This window comes from Antedon bifida, chromosome 8 (assembly GCF_963402885.1).
Source record: "Antedon bifida chromosome 8, ecAntBifi1.1, whole genome shotgun sequence".
Lineage (NCBI taxonomy): Eukaryota > Metazoa > Echinodermata > Crinoidea > Comatulida > Antedonidae > Antedon > Antedon bifida.
Genome location: NC_136233.1, coordinates 15,013,558 through 15,035,311, shown reverse-complemented (window position 1 = coordinate 15,035,311; position 21,754 = coordinate 15,013,558). Strand labels below are relative to the sequence as shown.

The following is a 21,754-nucleotide window of genomic DNA, read 5'->3' as shown; positions in this document are numbered from 1 at the left end:
TATCTCAATGATGGTGAAAATGTCGATAGATCTAAATTATCTACACGACACACTTTTTAATACTGATAATACTTTTTTTTTGTTATAACGGAGGGCTGATAATCTATAGAATAACAATTGACATTAACGGATTTATAGAAAACTATCGAACGATCACTTTTGTTTGCAATTAACAGACATATTAATGTTTTTAACCGTAAAATTGTTGGCCTTAATATTATATGTTAATGATAGTTCAAAAACTGTAAGCACTAGAGATGCAACACAAGAACGTAACGCAACGTAAGTGAGTGGACTAATCACAAGCGATTAATTTTTCGAACTGTCGCTTGTCATTGGTCACCACGCTTGCGTTCCGTCTTAGTGGGAACCAAGCTTAATGCTTGGTTCCCACTAGCGACGCAACTTAACGCAATCTACGCAACGTAAGAAAAAGCCCTTTTAATCATTGCGTTTGCCCCCGCCTGCATGAAATCAAACCAGCAGCAGCATTGTTGCGTCGTCGGTTCCCACTTGTGATTACGCAATACGGCACTTTGCGTCGATACGTCGCTGCGTTGCGTCCTAGTGGGAACCAAGCTAAAGGGAACAATTTCAACACAGTGGTTGACCGAAATATATATTTTCCGGTCTCATTATAGTTCCACGAGAATTAAAAATGTCCCAAGACAAAATAAAGCTTGGTTCCTACTAGGACGCAACGTAGAAACTTGTTGAAGACATTCTGTAATAAAGTGTCACATGTGCCACCTCATGGAAAAAACATGTTATGTTCAAAATGGTAAACATTTTTTTAAAATATTTATTCATGTACTATTATGCTTTTTTCTTCTTGGTTGAATAAATATTACGCAACTGAATGAAATTAGTCCATACGCGTAACAAACAACAGACGCACCACCCACGTGTATGATGACACGCGATATTACCGTACAGATTATAGCATAGATACAGACAGTTTGTATAATTATTTTGCTCATTATTTTGCAGTTGTTCTCCCATATTCGCATTATGTGAACAGCAAATGATGGGAATAATGAATCATTAATATGACACACGTACCTGATGAATCTTTTTAATTAACCTTTATTTCGTTATTATTGCGCGAAAGCAATTTTGTTTGTTGCCATGGTATAGCAACAAATAATTAATTATCGGTCTTTGAATTTAGAATAATTATTTCACTTCAAACTAAGACTTAATGTCTTCTTTAACCTTAGATACCACTTGAACGCAACGAAGGGCGTAAGCGCAACGCAAGCAATTTGGCCAATCACGACGCGTGGATCTATCGACCTGGCGCTTGTGACTGGTCAACTCACGTACGGCTAAAGCGTGGTTAATTCCCACTAGGTCCCAACGCAGTATCGACGCAAAGTGTTGTATTTCGTAATCACAAGTGACTACTAACCTTAACCATAACCCTAACCCTGCAAACATCGCAGGTTTGATTTCACGCAGGCGGGGGCAAACACAATTATTAGAAGGGCATTTGCTTATGTTGCGTAGATTGCGTCGCTAGTGGGAACCAAGCTTTAGCCTCAGCGCCTACGTCGTTGCGCTGCGTCCAAGTAGTGGGAAACAAACTTAAGTATGATGCTTCTTACTAATCTGGTATTACTCAAAGTATTATTTGACCATGATGGTTAATAACTTGTATCAATACATTGATTAACTTACAGAGGCACTCTGAATAAGTTTAACAATAGACCTCTAATAAATTGGATCATTTATTTTGAGTAGGATCGGACAGTAGGACGTTATTAAAAAAATATTGAAGGTCTGTCAAGTGCACTTTGGATAGACAAATTAAATTACTTTTTTATAATGTAAAGTCAAACATATCGATATATAGGAATTAAATGGAGAAGAGTTCAACGTGTGTACATTGTAATGTTGTTCCATTTATCGAAATAGTAACGCCGCATCGTATGTTCGTATTGAAAGGAGTAATATATTACAGTGAAGTGCGTGTTATGAATAACACTTGTGCATCTGCCCATTGCCACAACAACAAATGCTATGATTTAAGATTCTATACACAAGTTAACATAAACATGCACAACCTAGACAACCACATAATTATATTAAAACCGAAATACACTGAGAACGCCATGTTGGACAGCTTATGCAACCGTTGGGAAACCACTATTCAAGGGACAAGGTAAATTTATGGGTCCTTGGGGGATAGTTTTGTAATACTTTGACAATACTATAAATACGTATTAACCATTTTTGGTCGCCATTTGAATCGCAAATTTCTTACTGTGAGTGTATATAAACACATAATATACAAATAAACTTTATTACTGACAGTTGCTTCTCAACGTACGTTTGTATTAATTAATAATTACAAAAAATATAAACGTCCTAGTGGTGTATCGTTACATGTACTTTACTATTTCAACCGACTAGACAGTGACAGTTTTAACAATTAAGTATTAAATCGCAAATGTTTTACTGTATTTAGTGGTATATTACTTATAGGCCTATAAAACATGAACAAATATTTCGTTACTGAGTGGATAAAGAATATATTAAAACATTGTTCCTCTTTGTATCCATCCTCAATCCCCATCCCTCAACCATAATGTTACATACAAAACACAAATTGGGTTTGTTTTATTTTGTGACAAGTTTCTCTTTCGGAAGTAAGGGTCTATTTATTCGTTTCTGTAAACGACAATGTATTATAGTCCTGCGATACGTACATTTGAAATCGCCAGTTTTGTTACGCTGAAATTACTGTGTATTCGAGAACCATCTGTGGGCACGACTTAGATGGTACGCGAGCGAAGCGAGCGTATTATCTACTTAAAAGGAATTCTAAATAATTCTTTATTCACGAAGAGTTGCAGATTAATAATTTGATATTTATGAGGAAAGGTTCATAAATCAGTTATTATCTCCTCACTTGTGGGCGTATAATGAAGTATGCGGTACTTTGTGCAAATCTCAGCCAGCGGCTTTTATTCATTTCAACATAGAATATAATGGAAGTACATACATTTTAAAACCATAAACCGTACTGTGCCTCTTCTGTCGAAAAGCTTCTCCTTTTGCACACATTTTCTGGGAAAGCATTTTACAATATCTATAAATAAATCAATCTTAATAGAATTTTTCATTCTGGTTTTGATGAAAAAGTTTATCTGTTTTTTTTTTATTAACTTTAATGAATTGTTCAAGTTTGGTGGTACCCCTTGGTCACAAGACTGGGACGTAAGCTCAAGTAATTTGGCCAATCACAAGCGATAAATTATCGTCATTGGTTATTGGTCAACTCACTTGCGTTACGTCTACGTCATTGTGTTACGTCTCAGCGGAAACCAAGCTAAACAACTTCTATTTTTGTTGGTAACATTTTCTTGGAAAGCATTTTACAAATAAATCAGTCTTAATAGAATTTTTCATTCTGGTTTTTGATGAAAATTGATAAGATGATTAGTTGTTTAATGCACTAGTATCCATGAGAGAAATTCGTTTTTTAAATCTCATTTCCGATATAATATCCCTGAGTTCAAGATTCGTTCATGAAAAAACAGCGCAGCCACATAAGCCTCATATTGAGACATAGTCAGGCTCAGTAATTTAGCTTTTAAGTTGGCTTCATGGACAATTCGCTATATTTGCTACGGTAACCAACAAACTTATACCCGGATGAATTACTAAGACCGAATGCATCTTAATGGCCCATTTATATAAAGTGCCATTTTCACTGGGGGCCATTCGTAATTTTGAGAGAATTTGGAAATCTAACCGATGATGATTTGGTTGTATTACACACCGAATAATTGATTTGGACGCTAATTAATTCTGTAATTATTGCACCCGATACACGAACGTTCTTTCGAAATGTTTTTTACGCCTGCGCAAGATTTTTTTTTTTACCCACACCGTTTGGAATTAACTTCGAACCATAATGGGTGTTTTACGTCACAGGTCTTTCAAAATAAAGTAACCGAATATTTATTTTATATTTATTTGTAAATAAAATCAGGAATAAAAGACAGAAATTGATTGAGGCCTACCAAGTTAAAAAAGTAATTAATTCTTCCTAATATGGAAAAGTAGTGTTGCTATATCCAAAGTCTTGGATTAATAACATTAATACACGGAGGTAGTATACAGCCATGCATTAATGGATAACAAAATACATGAGAACGTAGATATATTCTGAAAAAAATGAAGTTAAATCAGAGAAGAGTTAAATTTACAATTACAAAAGTAATTCCCTGGTTTGGACTGTAACATAATTTACGTATAATTATTATTATTAGTGAATAATAATAATACTGGGCGAACATATTATATGCCGTTGGTAACGCTAACCAGTGTACAACCACTATAATGCTTGGCTGGATTCATTTCTATGTCACGTTACATGAATGATTTAGCTAAAAACATTGGGCAACGATTTCGTCGAGAAGCTTTTAAATTAATTATCATGCTTGCTATTTTTGTCCGATTTAATTTAGATTAAAGGATTCCGCGACAGAGTTAATATGCTCACAATAGAGTAGGATTCGAATCAGCTTCCTTTAATCAATTCGTACACGCATGCGCCGTAGAGCTTTTTTTCACGTTGCTGTCGCGATTTCACAATTATCATGCTACTAACCAGAATCGTCAGAAGAGAATTGCTGGCATAAAGGTTGCGAAGTGAAGAACAATTGATAGAATATAAACAAACCTTCAAAGAGCAGACAATTGAATTGTACTTTGCCTGCCGCCTTTAATACCACTTTGGCTTCGAAGTAAACAAATGCTTTTGATCGCCGTCGAATTACGAATACTGTTGCTGATGGAGTATACAAGAATGAATGTAAGCTATACATTTTTATTTTTAGATATATAGGCCTAGTTTTCAATGAATGAACATAACGACTACTTTACTATCAATTCAAATATCCACGTGTTTTGCAATGTTTTTGATAATTAAGTGATTCGAAATAATTTAATTGGTTCAATATTGGAGGAATTTCCAAAGGTTTTATATTTACTCCACATTAAATAAATTTGTATACGATAGGCCAGATCTTTATTTTTACATAAAAAAGGATATAAACAAATAAAAATGATCATTTGGATAGATATTTGATTCAGTGTTTTATATTTAGGCCTAAGTATGAATTTTATTGGAAAATAACCATTGAAAATACTGTTGTATATTACTAGATCTACACACATAATCATTGTTTAAATTCAAAAAGTCTATGGTACGCGTTGTGTGCATAATCATGTCGCAAATAAATAGTAGTCGGTTATTTGTAAATTTACCTACTGTATCATTTGTGTATCAAGACACATTCTGTGATACCGTGTCACTTTGTATTACATGTGGCACCTGTATCATAGACCATTAAGTAAAGTACCTAACCTTAACATAATACAAGCATCAAATATGATACATGCATCATACAGTAATTACCTATAGATAGATACAGTAGAGAATGAATTTAAAACGCTACGGAATATTTTGGTCATAATTACCCGTGTCGTTATAAAGAGATGCTGATCATGATATGTTGATAAGGCAAGTGGTGACGTTATGAGTAAAGTTAAGTAAGAATAGGCGTTTACATGTTATCGTTTTAATATTATGATTTATTGTACTACTACAATATGAACCGAGTCTTGCATAATGCGAATAAGTGAAGGTAGAACTGTCTTTATTATAATATATAAGATCACTGTACAATGTACAAAATAATATCAAGCAGGCTTAACAACTGCGTTATCTGAATCAATATTATTTCTCGTTTTTTTTGTGCGTACGCTTGTATAAATACAAACCTTACCTACTAATAATTAATCCTATGAATTTAAACCCTTTCTCGTTTGTTGGATTTATCGCTAATTGAATTCTAAAAAGTAATCAGCATATTTTTAAAGACGCACCGTCGCTTCTTAGCATTTTGCTAGCGGCAAATCATTAATAATATAAATATTACAATGTTTAAAATATAATATTCCTCACTCTCGGTTTGTTTTAATACCGTAAGTTGAATGAGGTTTCAAAGGGTCATTGTATCTCAGTACACTGTTGATATGGATTATTTACTCAAACATAACACAATTGTGATTTATATGAATAAAACGAATGAGGTTTTTTTCCCATTCAAATAATGTTAACACATGACGTCATCATACGATAATGCACGGTTGTGCCCAAAGGCTTCACAGCAATAGATTGTTGCAGTCATCTGTATATTCATTCGTTCATTCATAAAACAGAAAAGTGGTAAACGCAAACGTTATTTCACAGTCCACTAATATACCGTACTGTCTAAAATACACCGTAGTACAGTAATTGTCTTAAATCTGATCTTTAAAATGTAATACCCAATGTTTTTGTTAAATGTGAGCTTCTGTCTCCGAAATTGATGAAAAAACACTGATCGAATAGTTGGCATTAAATGTAACACAATCTTCGCGCTAATACATACATATTACATCCATCATTCATAGCAAGAAGAAAACTTTACGATTCTCTCTAGTACCACTTTAGTATTCATTAAATTGAGATTCTGTATCCATCTTAATGTCCCGGATTTAAAGCAATATATTTTAACTTTTTCATTTCAGTTAACCGTAATATAAAATATCAAATCGGAGGAAACGTAGCCGATTAGCCATGGTATTGATGAAAATCCGATAACAATCTTGCAATGATCGTATGTAGTGTTGAGTTTAATCCACAACATTTAGAATACGGATATGTCAATGTAAACGCCACTTTAGTCGCTGTCAATTCAAAGCCTTTAAATCGTTTATGAAAACCCAAGCATTATAATATGGAAGACGTAAGATAAAGCAATAAAAAATGTACTGAGATGGTCCTTGATTAAAACTAGATTCACACGATGCCGTTTTGTTAAATAATGGAAAATACTATAATAATAGTATGATAGTAGGACTATAAAGCTTGGTTCCCACTAGCGACGCAACGTAACGCAACCTAGACGCAACGTAAGAAAACGCCCTTTCAATAATTGTATTTCCCCCTACTGCTTGAAATCAAACATGCGATGATTGCAGCACTGCGCGTCGTCGGTTCCCACTTGTGATTACGCAATAAAGTTTTTTACGTCAATATGTCGTTGCGTTGCGTTACGTTGCGTCGCCAGTCGGAAACAAGCTTAAGGTAATATGATATTAAATATTTAATACGGCACTCAATTCCCCTCCTATTGTCAAAATCGTTTTCAAGTTCAAGCAAGTTCAGACATATCAGTCTGTAGCGGAATTGACTGCGTTTAATGGCATGGACTGAAACAAAATATTACGTAAATTTAAATGAAAATCGATACTAATTTAGGATTATGATGTAAAAAAAGGTTCACGGACTATCAATCACGTGACAGTGTGTACTCCGGTTGACTGTGTGAAAAGCTGCGCCCGATACAGCCACTATCATTGGGATACAGTTAGATCCTTAACCCCACCGCACCCCTGCACTTCTGTGGGAGACTTCCATATTCAGGGGACATCCCTATCAAGGAGACAGTTTATTCAGGTTCTAAAAGGGTTAACGGAGATAGACGGACACAATGCAAAAAAAAAAAAACAGTTGGTGCAAGCGTTTGGGTTACTCATCCGCTATAGGTAGATAATTTGATAACATTTATTCGGTATTATACGATAGTCCCATTTGTCTCTTAGAACGACAGTATAAAGGATACGGTATTCGATCGAAATTAAAATGTTTCTATTTAATAGGATTTTGATAGGACGCGCTTGTAACTATATCTCAAACGGTCATCGGATACATTATTTGTTTCGTTTCCTTGATTACAGAAATCATAGAAGAATTAGATTTTAAAAATAATTTCTCCGTATTACTCTTTCCTTTTATTTGAAAATGTAACCGCCCTATTTGTATAGAAAGCTTTTTTTAAATTTACGATAGGCACAAAAATGTTTTAGTAATGTGTTAGTATCACGTAGATTATAGCGGATAATTATATAGACTTCGTTTCATAAATGCTACTGTCATTTATATTTGTCCCAGAGCGAATAATAACATCAACGTGTTGCAACATTAACATTCCCTTGAGATAAAACAGTAGCCGAACGTACATAAACCGTGTCACATTTTTCTCAATATATTTACAATAACAAAAAAATATATATCAAAGAGACATAGATAATATGGTTAATGGAAAATATAATGTATATACAATTTCGAAGCAAGATTACACTAAATTTCCGAAAGCCTTTAATAACTGAATTTCTCAACAAAAACACGTTTCATCACGATTATTAAGCACAAACGATTCCGTACGCCAACCAATTTGAAGATGTAATTTCTAATGGCTGCTATAAAATTTGTTTCATTTTATAGGCTTAATCGGTAATAAAAACGTATGATAAAAGTTTCCTTCGCTACGATCATTTTGATTTCTGGAAAAGTCTGCATATTGTACTAAAATGCACCGCTTTTAAAATATTGTGCTCCAAAAAAATGTTTCATTTATGAGATTTTCTATCTCTACAACAATATTACAATTTAGACCCCCAATGATAATCCAAAAAATGGGATATATTATTTACATAAAATAGGCCTTATAAACGATTCAATTAAATAAATAGATTGCTTGATAAATAATTTATAATTGGATCCGACTGAAGATAAATTACCTTGTTGTTGTGTTGGCATATTCATCGTGTACCTAAGGGCAAATCGATAAGTAGTAGTATTACTGTAGATAAAAGAATCATAAGAAAAAACTAATCTTTAAATAGAATCATTGCGTGTGTGTTTTCAATGACAGCCGGCACAATCCAAGGTTAAGGAAGACACTCATGCAATTACAACATACACTAAGAATATAAATAGCCAATATAAATTATTTGCACATTTTAATATTTGACTGTCGGACTGGATCGGACAACTACTGTGCGCATGCGCAGAATGTGTATAATAAGCAGTCGATAAAATTTAATCGATACGTTTAAATAGACAACCATAATGATAAAGAAAATTGTCTGAGATTTTTCAAAAAGACGGCGATGCGAAGACCTCCCAATTTACAGACAACTGACTAAACTATCCTGTAAAAAAAGCATCCCCAAAGTAATATCTGGCATTCTACAGCTTAAGCTTGTTCCGTTCAATTTTGTGTAAGATTTTCCATTCCTGTTATTTGGCAAAAACTGCGCAGTGTTACCATCGTGAGAATCCAGCTTGTATTACGCCTAATAAGCTACAGTTTATACAAATCATGTTGCTCTAGTTATTAACCTCCCACTAACTCTATGCTGCCTTCCAGACATCTTCAATTTGGTCATTTGACATGGATATTCTGACTAATCTATGATTTTCGGTAATGCTAAAGGCTCTAACAAAACGACAATTGCTTACATGTCCTGAAGTGTGCATCTCTCGTAAATAGTCATTTGTCAACAACATTTAGAATAATAGAATGATCTGTCCTAAAGTCTGTATCTGTCAGAAGTCATTTGTCAAGTGGAAAAGGATGTTCTTTTCTGATGATCTGATAGATATCAGCATGTCAGCAACAGTGGAATAGACTGTTCTGATGATCTGCCAGGAGTCATTTGTCAGCAACAGTGGAATAGAATGTTCTGTTTTGATGATCTGCCAGAAGTCATTTGTCAGCAACAGTGGAATAGAATGTTCTGTTCTGATGATCTGTCTGAAATCATTCTTTACCAACAGTGGAATAGAATGTTCTGTTTTGATGATCTACCAGAAGTCATTTGTCAGCAACAGTGGAATAGAATGTTCTGATGACCTGTCAGAAGTCATTCATCAGATACAGTGAAATAGAATGTCCTGTTCTGATGATCTGTCAAAAGTCATTCATCAGAAATGAAATAGAATGTCCTGTTCTGATGATCTGTCAAAAGTCATTCATCAGAAACAGTGGAATAGAATCTTTTGTTCTGATGATCTATCAGAAGTCATTCATCAGATACAGTCATTTTTGTGTCATATAGAGAAATAGAGTGAGATCTTCAGATTCTTTCTTTCCATGTTGTCAAAAAGGCCATAGAGATAGACCAACATACCAGTTTTCTGTTTTAATTGGTATTTTTACCAATTATAACTCTTAGTAGCTATGTTTAATAAACAAATAGGTGTAATTTCGCCAGGATTATTATTAATACAGTAATGTCGTTATATACTAATTATAGAAGTCAAACGTTCGTTTAATAATATCATTATATTCCTATCGGCATCTGACATTTATCATTCTTTGTTACTGACGTCATCTAGAATACTAAATATAACTTTATGTGATTATAGCGTTGAACGTCAATCGCAACATTAAAAACATATCTATCATAAATAAGGAAGGAGGAAGGATAAATGAGGAAGTTTCAGAGAAAAAAAGAAAACAGTTTATTAAATATGATTGAACGACAAAGGAAGGGATGATTGGTCATGTGTTGAGAGGAGGAAATGAAGCATAGAATTTTTTCGAATAGTTAAAGAAAGGAATTTGAGAAAACAAGAGCAAATAAGATCATTAAGCACAAGGAGAAATATATATATATTTTTTTTATGGAAAACCGAGCAGGTGAATATTGTTTTATTGTAAGTTACAGAGTGATTTAAAGACAATAAAGACCATTGAACGACCTACTAAATAACATTAGGTATTACTCATGATAAGTTGATGAGATCATTGTCAAAATGTTTTTACGTAACATCAGTTTGCATCAAAACATACGTATCTATACAGTTCTAGAAGATGAATAATGATAAGAAATTCGTATTTGTGTTCACTACCGTACCGCACCTTCTCTATACATGTAACTTCCCTATGTCTAGATAGGTATTTGAATTCACCATCATACAATTTTCAACTAATATTTAATCATATCTATCTATCATTTTAATCATATTACAATTGTGATGACGTGGACAGACAGTAATAATTTCATTGTTGTTATTGTGTGTAAATACCATTTAAAATAATTCATTCAATTAATTAATTCATTCAATCTTTTATTTCGGGATCTCTGGTTCATAGAAAGTAAAAATTACGTATATATAAAATATTAAAAATAATAATAAGTTTGCTTTTATGTTGGTTATCATGCCCCTTACAAGAGTGGGAAATTAAAATGTGATAAGAACAACTTATGGATTCCTTCGGAGTATCTTGAGGAGATTTAATTTATGTCGATTATCTTGCTACGTTAAAAAGTAGAACAGGAATTGCCTAGAAGGGGACAATTTGAAATATGATATACAGCAGATAGTGCAAAACATAGTCATTATTTCACAAAACAAAACAATTAAATTATAATTAATCTAATCCCGGTAGATATAAGTGGCTCCATTGATACGGCGTTGGCCATGGCGTTGGGCACGGTATTACTAGAGCACTAATAACTAAAGTAGGGTTGATAATTTACAGTATTATCAGGTCAAATTATAAGCGCGTTCTTATGGAAAAATATACCGTTATCGTTCATCAGCTTAATCAATGAAAATAATAAAATCATTTTGTCAAAAAAAAACAGCAAAAGCTTTTCATCTTTGCAATTTAATAGATTAGTTAGGGAGAATATATAATTTAAATTCAGAGCGATTTTTTTTCTCGCTACAATGATGAATGGGATTCACGTGCGATATGGATAAATAATTATGATTAGCATTACGATAATCTCAGTCATAAATATTCATTTTACAGGTTAAAATCTACGTCATTGCCATGCAAGCCCGTATAGGTATGTTTCGGTTATCGATCTTCCCAATTCATACAAACATATTTACCTTCTCTAAACACATCCAGACACCTATCTTTTCATTTCCTGCATTTATTCATTTAATAGTAAATTTAAGCATTTGAAAATTATTACAATTTAAGTAGGCCTACTGTATATTATGTCTCACATCTTACTCATAGTTACACGTATAAAATGTAAATTCGACTGAGTACAAGAGGCCTGCATCTTGTAAAAGGTCGTACACGACATGGCTACTCCGTGTTTGCGATGAGCACACCTTTCTTCTCAGTGCTTATCTAATTTATTATGCATGTTTCGATGGATGTTACTCGTTATCCAAACAATATTGTCGAATAATTTATAGCATAGCACCATCTCCATGTTTGCAAAGCCCGTTGCAATTGATATTAATATCTTTTTATTCTAGTTATAATGAATGCAATACGCTCAGAATAATCATCATACTATCTCTTGGGTATTCACCGACCAAAGCGAAAATCTCGTTAGATCAATTAATTTAAGAAAGAATGTTTACCTCACACGATTAGGTACGAATCAGTGGTAATTATAAGCAGCTTTCAAGCAGCAGATCAATGATCTGTTATATTTAATATGTCCTTGTTTCACAGTAATACGCTATTGAGAGTTATATAATATTTAATAGCACAATTAACCATGTAAAGCGATTTACAAGTTTGTAAAAAAAAAAAACATTTAAAAAACATAATATGTAGCCTATAATCAGCCGGTTCTGCAGCTGTCACTAGATAGAGTCTGACTGGCCATCGCAAGTCATCTAAGGTGTCTGAATGTACACACATGTACTGTATAAATATAAAGTAGTGCAGTGAATGTTGTGTATTCGCGCTAAAGATGATGCCACATTCAAGATTTGAACATACCATATACAGTACCTCAAGGTCAAATGGAACACACAAGTTTAGTTTTTGGCGAACAATCTTTTATGCTTATCGTTTACATACATCTAAACAATATTGTTTACTGTAATTCCAATCTGAGACATATTCCCGAAGATCTGTAGTCTTTTCACGGTCTTGCATTGACTGTACATTAGTGTCTTCTACCAACAATGTCTTATTTCGAAATTGCTACTTGATAACGTCACTTGTGATTAGTGCAAAACATGATATTTGAACAATACAAAATATATAATAGTCACAAATTTGTTTTTAATCTTTACTGAGCATGAATAACTGATTAGGTTTTACTCTACGTTTTCAATTTCTGCCTATTGAATATGTTAAATCCTATCTTTTTTCTCAAATTGAAATGTTATTGCTAATGTTTTATTATAGAATTATATAGAAAAACATTTTTTTAGGCCTAAATTTAATAGTTTCTCCTTTCCATCTTGGGAGTATATATGAATAAATTGATGAGATAACATAATTGTTTCTGTATAATATTATATTATTAAATATAATAGGCATAGAAATTAATTCTAAACCGCCCGGTGATATACTGAAATTTAATTAATTAATTTGAAACTGATAAGATGAGGAAATCTCAACCGAGATTCGAACCTGCTTAATATGCAGATGCCCTAACCATTAGACCACTGTGGCTTTCATGGTATAGTTCAAACCCGATTGGATAATATTATTACATATATAACCTACGGTATTAGCCTTCGATAATATGATGCTGAATAATTATGCATGTGATAACTGTATCGACTTAACAACACCTGTCGTACTACTGTAACAGCACACTACTATTTAGTTTCACTGTTATTTATTTCAGGTTGATCCTACTACCTTTGACAGTTGCTGATGATATGCGTTACAAGAATCAAGGAATGGTTCAGTGTCTGTATTTTTATATCCTGTTACCTATTATTGGATTTACACAGATTCACCTTTCTCACATAAATGTGCTTTACTAAAGACAACTAGCCAGTAACACTGATGAGGAAAATAATTTGGCTAGCAATTTACGGAATTACTCTTTTTATATATGCATAAATTGTTACGAACCGGCCGATATTATATTTATTACCGTTACAACCTGTTTGATATTGTAACGGCAGAATAAGAGTGATCACGCTGGAGTTCTGTTATATATATACACGTCTTCGCTTCGCTTGTATGAACTTTGTTCAATATCAAAGTCAATTTTATACGATTTTGTTATAATTGACATTAATAGTAAGATCAACTCTCTGGGCGTGTATCATTTTCATGTATTCTGTATATTATTGTAGATCGTATAACATTTCTTTTCTAATTGTCAGTTGAAATGACTTTCTGAATATCTATTATTGGGAGTTGATGCGGTCAGGCTGAAAATGCCAACCTAATCTGCAAGCATTATTATTTAAGAGTGTATCTGGAAAATATATTAAATACATCGGTTTCTGCCACAATGGATTATAATAGCGCGAACGTAATTATTTCTACGAACCAAATCAGCGTTAATGTTTCAGAAGTTCCTGAATCCGGTGAGATCGAACAATCGGTATCTAACAATCCCACAAACCAACAGAAAGTGTTTTTAAATTTAGATGTTGGAGCCACGACACGAATCCGACGTAAAAGTGCTCCGTCTCTTACCAGTATTCAAGAATCTCCAATAGAAACAAAGTTGTGGAAACCTTTACTTTTTGCAGATGACATCAATAGACCACCAACACCGACTACAAGTAAGAACTTCCTTTCACGACCTTCAAATGTACGACTCCGAAGAGGATCGTGTCCGGCTATTCTAGAACCAATCAAAGAGGGACTTTTCAGTGAAGAAGACATACAAGCGACTGTTAGAGCTGCTAGTCTATCACCAAATCTTAACCGACAACGGCGAAAGAGCAGCGCGGATCAACCACAGGGAACGTTCTCCGAGTTTCAATATCGCGTACGAAGCAACTCCTCACCAGTTTCAATGGAATCGAAACCATTGCTCGCGGTGGAAACATTTTATCCCAGGCCTAGGCGAAACAGTTTAGGATGCTCCACATTGGATGAACTTAAAGGTCAATATAAACTTTTAGATTCCCGATCGAAGGTACAAGAAGAAGACGTCAATTTAGACAGTCCTTCTGCCTGTACTTTCAAAGTGTTAGAACCACCATCACTAGCAGCAATGACGTTATCGGGGTCTGTATAGAAGATATTATAAACCATCGTGGAAATTATTATGGGATAACAAGGAACTGTGAATAAAGATGGAAAGCTTTGCAGATGAATTGTTAAAATTAACACAAATTATTATTATAATATAAAGTTGTTGTATTAAACGTGTGTATACATGGTCTTGAATATTATGTAACCCAACATATTTATTTTTTTATATCACTGACGATGTATTTTCGTAATACCTGAAAACAATTACTAAGCTTGTTTTTATTTGAACAATATCAAAATAAATTAAAGTAAAGTTAGTTGCGCATACTATTTACTGTTTTCATGTAACATTTTGTACTGTATTCATATTATATTAATTTTTAAAAATCATCTAGTATGCTAAACATTGTAAAAACAAAAACGTTATTTTTAAGCCTATTTTTATAATGAAACAGTGCACAATACACGATGACACAAAATTAATATTTATATTAGTTTTAATGATATAGAAATAATTTCAGTTTTCAATGTTCAGATAAGCGGTTGCCGGTGCTTGCTTGACGAAGCAGTATGGAGTTTACATTATTGTTATCGGCATTTTAGTTTTGTAAGTGTACTATTTTTAATGAAAACAATTGTAATCGAAATGTCATTATCATTAAATGTTTCAATTGAAATCTGTTATATGTTATGTTGTGTTTTACTATCTTATTTCTTCCACTTCATGACGTCGTAATCATTTGTGAGGAAGTTGGTTTGTTATGATACTGAAGTAAAGTGTCTAAAACTGCATTAAAATTAGTGATTAATGATGTTAAAAGCACTTTCTATAAACACTATCTTTAGAATATAAAAATTGTATATACACATTATAGATACTGTTACAATTAGGCCATAATAAACAGCAATATCAAGAATTTTATCTAAAACAAATATTTACAATATTATCAATAATAATACTAATACATTTTTTTTGTTTACCATATTTAATGAGGGTGATCCATCCATTGCTGATCATTAGGGACCCTCATAGGTTCACAAGACAAACATATACACAAGATGCTCTGCATAAACAAAGTCTTATTACAAGTCTTTGGGAAGAGAGTTGTAATTTTGTCCAAAGAAATCCTGCATATGACGGGACTTGAACCCAGGACCTTTGGAGTGGTAGTCAAGCATCATAACCACCAAACCACAACTCCACATAATATTGGTATAATTCAAATGTTTATTTTTCATTAGGCCTATCAGGTTTAAATTTCACCGCGCATTATCAACAAAATAATATTTTTTTATTTGTTAATTTGAAGTAGCGGAGGCCTAATATACCAGTAGTTAATATCAGTGTGTACCAAAGGTATCTGAACGGAAGCTAAGACTGATAGGGGTAGTGCTGTTACGAACGGTTTCCTCAGGCCTAATATGAAGAAGTAGCCTACCCGAGTCATGGAGGTTATCAGTCACTAAACGGTTCACATAAAAATGCTGACTACTGCCGAAGAGTTTAAATAATTATACTGTAGGCCTACCTTTTTCTATTTTATGCTACGCAGATGAGTTTAAAACTAATTTGATAATTATTTCATATTGGCAAACGAACACCATGTTTATTAATCCTTCTCTGCTGGTTAAATATTGCCTCGTAGGCTTTCGTTTTTATTGTTTTTTTTTTCATTAGATTGATTAGGCTCAGTGATTGTTTTTTTAATGATCACTGCATTCCTCCGCATACAATTTGTCTGCAGAATTCTTGAATTGATATACGATTGATTTCTCTATCTAACGATTCCCAGTCAAAACAAAAGGTAGGCAGGCCTAACCTAACGGCAATCGTAATTACTACTGAAATGAGTGAAGAAAATGAATATTGATGTGCAGTCCACTACTCAGCCTAGGTTAGACCAAGGCAATCAAACAACTGCCTGGGTTAGACCGGGCCACTTTCGCCTTTTGTAAAAAGAAAACAATGTTGGCACACATCAAAATCCCCGCTGGTGGTAGTTAGGGAATAATAATTACAACGCATTAGAGATCCTAAATATAAGAGACACTAAAATAGACCATTAGAACACTTGGGCTTTTATTACCTCCGCCAAGGAGGTTATGATCTATGCCCCAAAAGCTCGGACGAGTTCGAATTTGAGGGGAAAGGGTCATAGGTCAACTAACAAAAAACTATTTTACTGCCCAGAGACCACCGTTTTTATCCGATTCTCACCAAACTTAGCCACAATGATCAATTCAAAACTCATCATATAATTGTGGTTAAATTTTGAAGGGTCAGGATCAAAGATCAAGGTCCACAAAAAAAAAAAAAAATAAAAAAATAATAATAAAAAAAAAAACCTCAGTGGGACTTGAACCAGCGATCTCAAGTGTGAGAGGCTGGATGCATAACCATTAAACCAAACTCTCATCCACAACTTTGTAGTGTGCAGTTAGCCTATTTACACTTAGAACTAATAAACATTTTTTTTTAAAATATATATATTTTCCGGGGATATTTTATGTAGGGGAATTTTACAGTAGGCGGAGGTTTGTATCTCTCGGAGTACTCTCTAGTTGTTAATGTATTTCATGCATATTTCCATGGATATAGCCATAAGCGAATTCACCCACTGTCCACAGGCACATATAAACGCAAGATGCTCTTACATTAATTAACATAAATCTATTGGAGGTAGTGTTTTTTTGATAAAAATATCCTGCCATCTGACGGGATTTGAACCCATGATCACGAGCCACTTATCACCAAACTACAACTCACTATACTAATTGAAGGCTTGTTTGTAATTGGTTGCAATATTATATTACTGCAGCATCATAAATTCATTTATTTCATTTCAACACTTGCAAAGACTTTCATTACTGTTCTGCAATGTAGTGATGTCTGCAATAACTGTAAACTATTACTTACCGTTGTTCACACATCCTCTTGAGAATTGTCTTTAATAACTTGCACTGCTTTCTGTAAATGACAGTATAATTTGATAAGTTGAATTGTGATGGCGCTAGTTACAACCATCTTTACTCCATGTTACAACTGAGCATAGCATACCAATCCTACGGTAGAGCAATGAACGATGGGAACACACCCCACCGACAGCGTATAGCCTACATTACGTAATCATGTATCATATTTCAACTTAAAACCACATTCTGATCATTACATTTTTGTATAATAAGTAGTATTTGTTAACTATGTATATACATTTAAATATAGTGGGATCCGATACTAACAATTCTAGAGGGCAGCAGACTGAAACAATAATTTTAAAAATGATCAATACAACAATATAATAGATACAATTCTATGTTTAAAAAAAAAAACGATTACAGCTTATAATTGCCTAAAGAAATGACATTGCCGGTAAAAAAAATGATCAGCTTTTGGCTTTGAGTAAGTAGAGTTCAAAAACTTACAAACTGTGTTGAAAGATAGAAATCAGTGGAAATGTCAAATAGGCTAGTTACAGAGGGCAGCAGATAATTAAATAAGATTTATCTGCTCTATAACTATTTGCCATTTCTACAGATCTCCGAATGATTTCTATTTAAAAAATATATAGAATATAATTAGTTAATTAAGATTATCAATGTGGTAAAAAACCCAGTAAAATACATTTCTATTGTTTTCTGATAAATGACGACGTTGTCCACTAGCTTGTACCAACACTAGTGTAGCCCTCTCCTGGACGCGATTTTATTTTTCGTACGTAAGTTAGGGACCCCCTTTTGTGAAAGACAGCCAAACTACTTCTTTAACTAAACATAACCCTCTGAATAATCTTGTCTCTCACTATAAAGCATAAAGAAGTTGCTCATGGGATACCATACATACATCGACATGTAAAGTCCATAGTCTAATGCACTAGACTACACAGACGTCTCGACGGAAAGAGTTTTCATTAGCGAATTGTAGTTAACTCAATTCTTACGTCACACCTTATGGATATGACTAATGAATATTCATGTTTATTTTGTGACGTTTCATGAGGGGTCCCAACTTATGTACGAAAAGAATTATCACCTTCTGGACTGCTTACCCATTATTCAGTTGATTACTGTATTCATCTGTGATAGATACTCTGCTTTACCTTATTATTTTATATTTATTTATTTGTTATTTCGATAGTCTTAGGCCTATTGATTTCGAGCATTCGTAGACATTCTGTGCAGTTGTTGTACTGCGCACCGCCCATATGACAATATCAATCTTTGGATTGATATTTTAAGTTTCTCATTAAACGTTTGTATAGGTTTGTTATTTTGTGTCAGCAATAGATTATTGTTTTCATTATTGGTACTGGTGAGCACACCACGGCACGGAAGAACTTATTTCTCCTCAACGAACGACGAATAGAATTACTGTTTAAACTTTTTCACATTAACATTGAAAACATCTCGCCGTGGAAAATCTTATCTTTTTCAATAAGTGTAATTCCTACATAAGGCCTACTTCATCATCTTCGTCCAGTGTGTATCGTTGATCTGGTGCTTTCAGCAATCTGACTGTGGGTAAGTCTATGGAATTGTATACCTGGCATTAGGAGCTGGAAGGGTCCACGAGGTCAATTGACCCCATAATATATTAATTATACGAGGTCAATATTAAATTTTTAGTATTCTATGATCGATCGTATCGAAAGCGTTCGACAGATCTAGGAAAACACCTATGATGAATGAGTTGTCATCAATTGATGTTATTTTTTCTAGAAAGAAACCCATAGATTAAAATGAATAAAATGATGGGGGTTTTCAGTGCTATTAGGATAATAATTGAGTCTTGAAGATTGGCTTTTATTGTTTGTTGTTGCGAACAATTGTTTGAGCTTGCAATTTAGCTATATTTTTTTCCAATACTTAATGATGATTGTTTCGGCTTCTAAAATTAACTAACTAAATAAATACTTTCTTATCAACGAGTACGTGATAGTTTGAATGTATTGATTTTCTTGGTTATTTCTTCACTATTCTATGTGATGGTGCAGTATTAATATTATGCTGTCACTCATACATCCACCACAACAGGCACACGCATTTAAAGCTATCACCAAAAGTAGTCTCTGTTTATTTACATATATATTAATGATAAGAATAATTCATATTTCGGGGATCGTAGATAGTAATCGCGTATTACTATTCATATTATAGTTTAGTAACAACAATAAAAAGAAAACTGTGTATTGGAGTTTTTTTTTTATCTTATGTGGGTTCATCCCACTTTTATTTCCATACAAATGTTCTCTTTACATATATTTTTCACTATACACTATACACTATAAATATTATTATATTAACAATGTTTGTTTCATCATCTGTTTACATACACTTTTTTAAAGAGTTTTGTTCATTTGTTTACATATTATCACATTGATTACATAGTTTCCTCTTTTTATACATATTATCTATAACACATTTTCATTAACAAGCTTATTTTTTTCTTACATAGTTGTTTTTGTTTTTTTCATCTACATGCATATTTATTTCAAACAATTATAATACTTTTATGTTTAATAAATCCATCCTATGGGTTTGTCGCATTTTATTTTCTTTGGATTTGTCTATGCAAACATATTTTCATTTAACAATGCATATTCTTTGTTATACTAATTACTTACTAACTTTTTACTGTGTATTGGAGTTTCATTCTTTTCACAATTGTGAAGTTACTGTATAAAATGGTTGAAGTGTTGAAGTGGGCACTCATCTTCGTAATTACACAGTGCATCTCAGACTACTATGTATGTGACGGTCTTCACGATTGTAGGCATGAAGCGCATGAGAAACCTTGTGGTAAGTTGCAATGTGGATCGTAGACGTACAGTACGTACAGTACAGGCTGTGTACAGTGTGTCTGAAAGGGAGTAAGGATGTCATATATCGGATATTTTCCTAACTAGTAGGCCTACACACCGTGTACAGTAACAGGCCAGTTCAACATCAGCATACATAGGTCAGCTACTATAATGTAGGAAGGTTATAAGTTATAGGGAGCGGGTTGGGGTTATGATGAAGGAGTAGCCTAATGGGGTATCAAAATGAACAGAATTGAACCCATGAAAACCGCCTGGATGGGGGAGAAGAGTTGGAAGAATTGACCGCTCTGGTGCGAGGTTTTTGTTATCAATGATGACAGTGATATTGATAGCCAACATAGTATAGTTTCGTATATAGGCTATGCAACCATATATTATTGCCTGAATCTGACTTAATGATTTCAGACAAACAGACAGAAACATCAAGTGACGACAACATCACCACCACCACCACCACCCCGTCATTTGAAGGGATTCTGTCAGGTAATGTAAAAAGCTGTTTTGCTTGTTTAGTTTGTTGTTTTTGTTCTGTGGTTGTTCTTCTCAGTTTTACTATGTTACAAATTTACTTTATTGTGTCGTGCTTGAAATAAAATAAACATCAATATCAATGTAGGCCTAATGTAAAATATGAATTGCCTTTAGAATTGTTATGATAATACGGTAATAATAATGCTATATAAGTAATTATTAGCATCAAATTTGAAAAGAATTAAAAATTACACAGCTGTTATACAGACGAACAAACATGACGTTTTTCTTCCTTTTTTGTGTGTGTAAATAATGTGTAGGCCATTTGACATTGACGTTTGAAATTCAAGTCTGTGTCTACAAAGGATAATGGTTAATTAGTAAAATAAAATGTTATATGTACACTTCGTCGACGACAAACCTGTTAATAAGGTGCATCAACATCGTGATCTTGGTATTATTTTAGATAGCTCACTTAACTTATAAAGTGCAATAAACTCATGCTTGGCGCAATGAAAATGTCTTGATAATTCTTCCAAGGTTCACCTTTTTCCAACCAAATGTAGACTTTTGTTCTGTCATTTACAATTCAATCTCCAAGCCTCACGTATCGACCGACTCCAGCAGTCTGTTGCGCCACATCAGCCACTATCAGCGGGTTGGAGTTATGGAGGA

At 33.5% G+C, this 21,754-nt stretch overlaps 1 protein-coding gene across 2 annotated transcripts; it reads left to right on the top strand.

Annotated features, from left to right (window-relative positions):
* The first annotated feature begins 4,641 nt into the window (after positions 1-4,641).
* On the top strand, positions 4,642-21,754 carry LOC144849924 (uncharacterized). 2 transcript variants are annotated; one of them, XR_013614015.1, is made up of 3 exons: positions 4,642-4,825; positions 13,474-15,357; positions 21,745-21,754. XR_013614015.1 is itself a non-coding variant. In XM_078707051.1 (2 exons), the coding sequence occupies exon 2, from the start codon at positions 14,095-14,097 to the stop codon at positions 14,830-14,832; it is 738 nt and encodes a 245-aa protein (XP_078563177.1). In that variant the 5' UTR covers positions 4,642-4,825; positions 13,474-14,094; the 3' UTR covers positions 14,833-15,366. The 2 variants fall into 2 exon arrangements, 1 of the variants encoding a protein (XP_078563177.1); XM_078707051.1 differs by lacking the exon at positions 21,745-21,754 and having other exon boundaries at positions 13,474-15,366.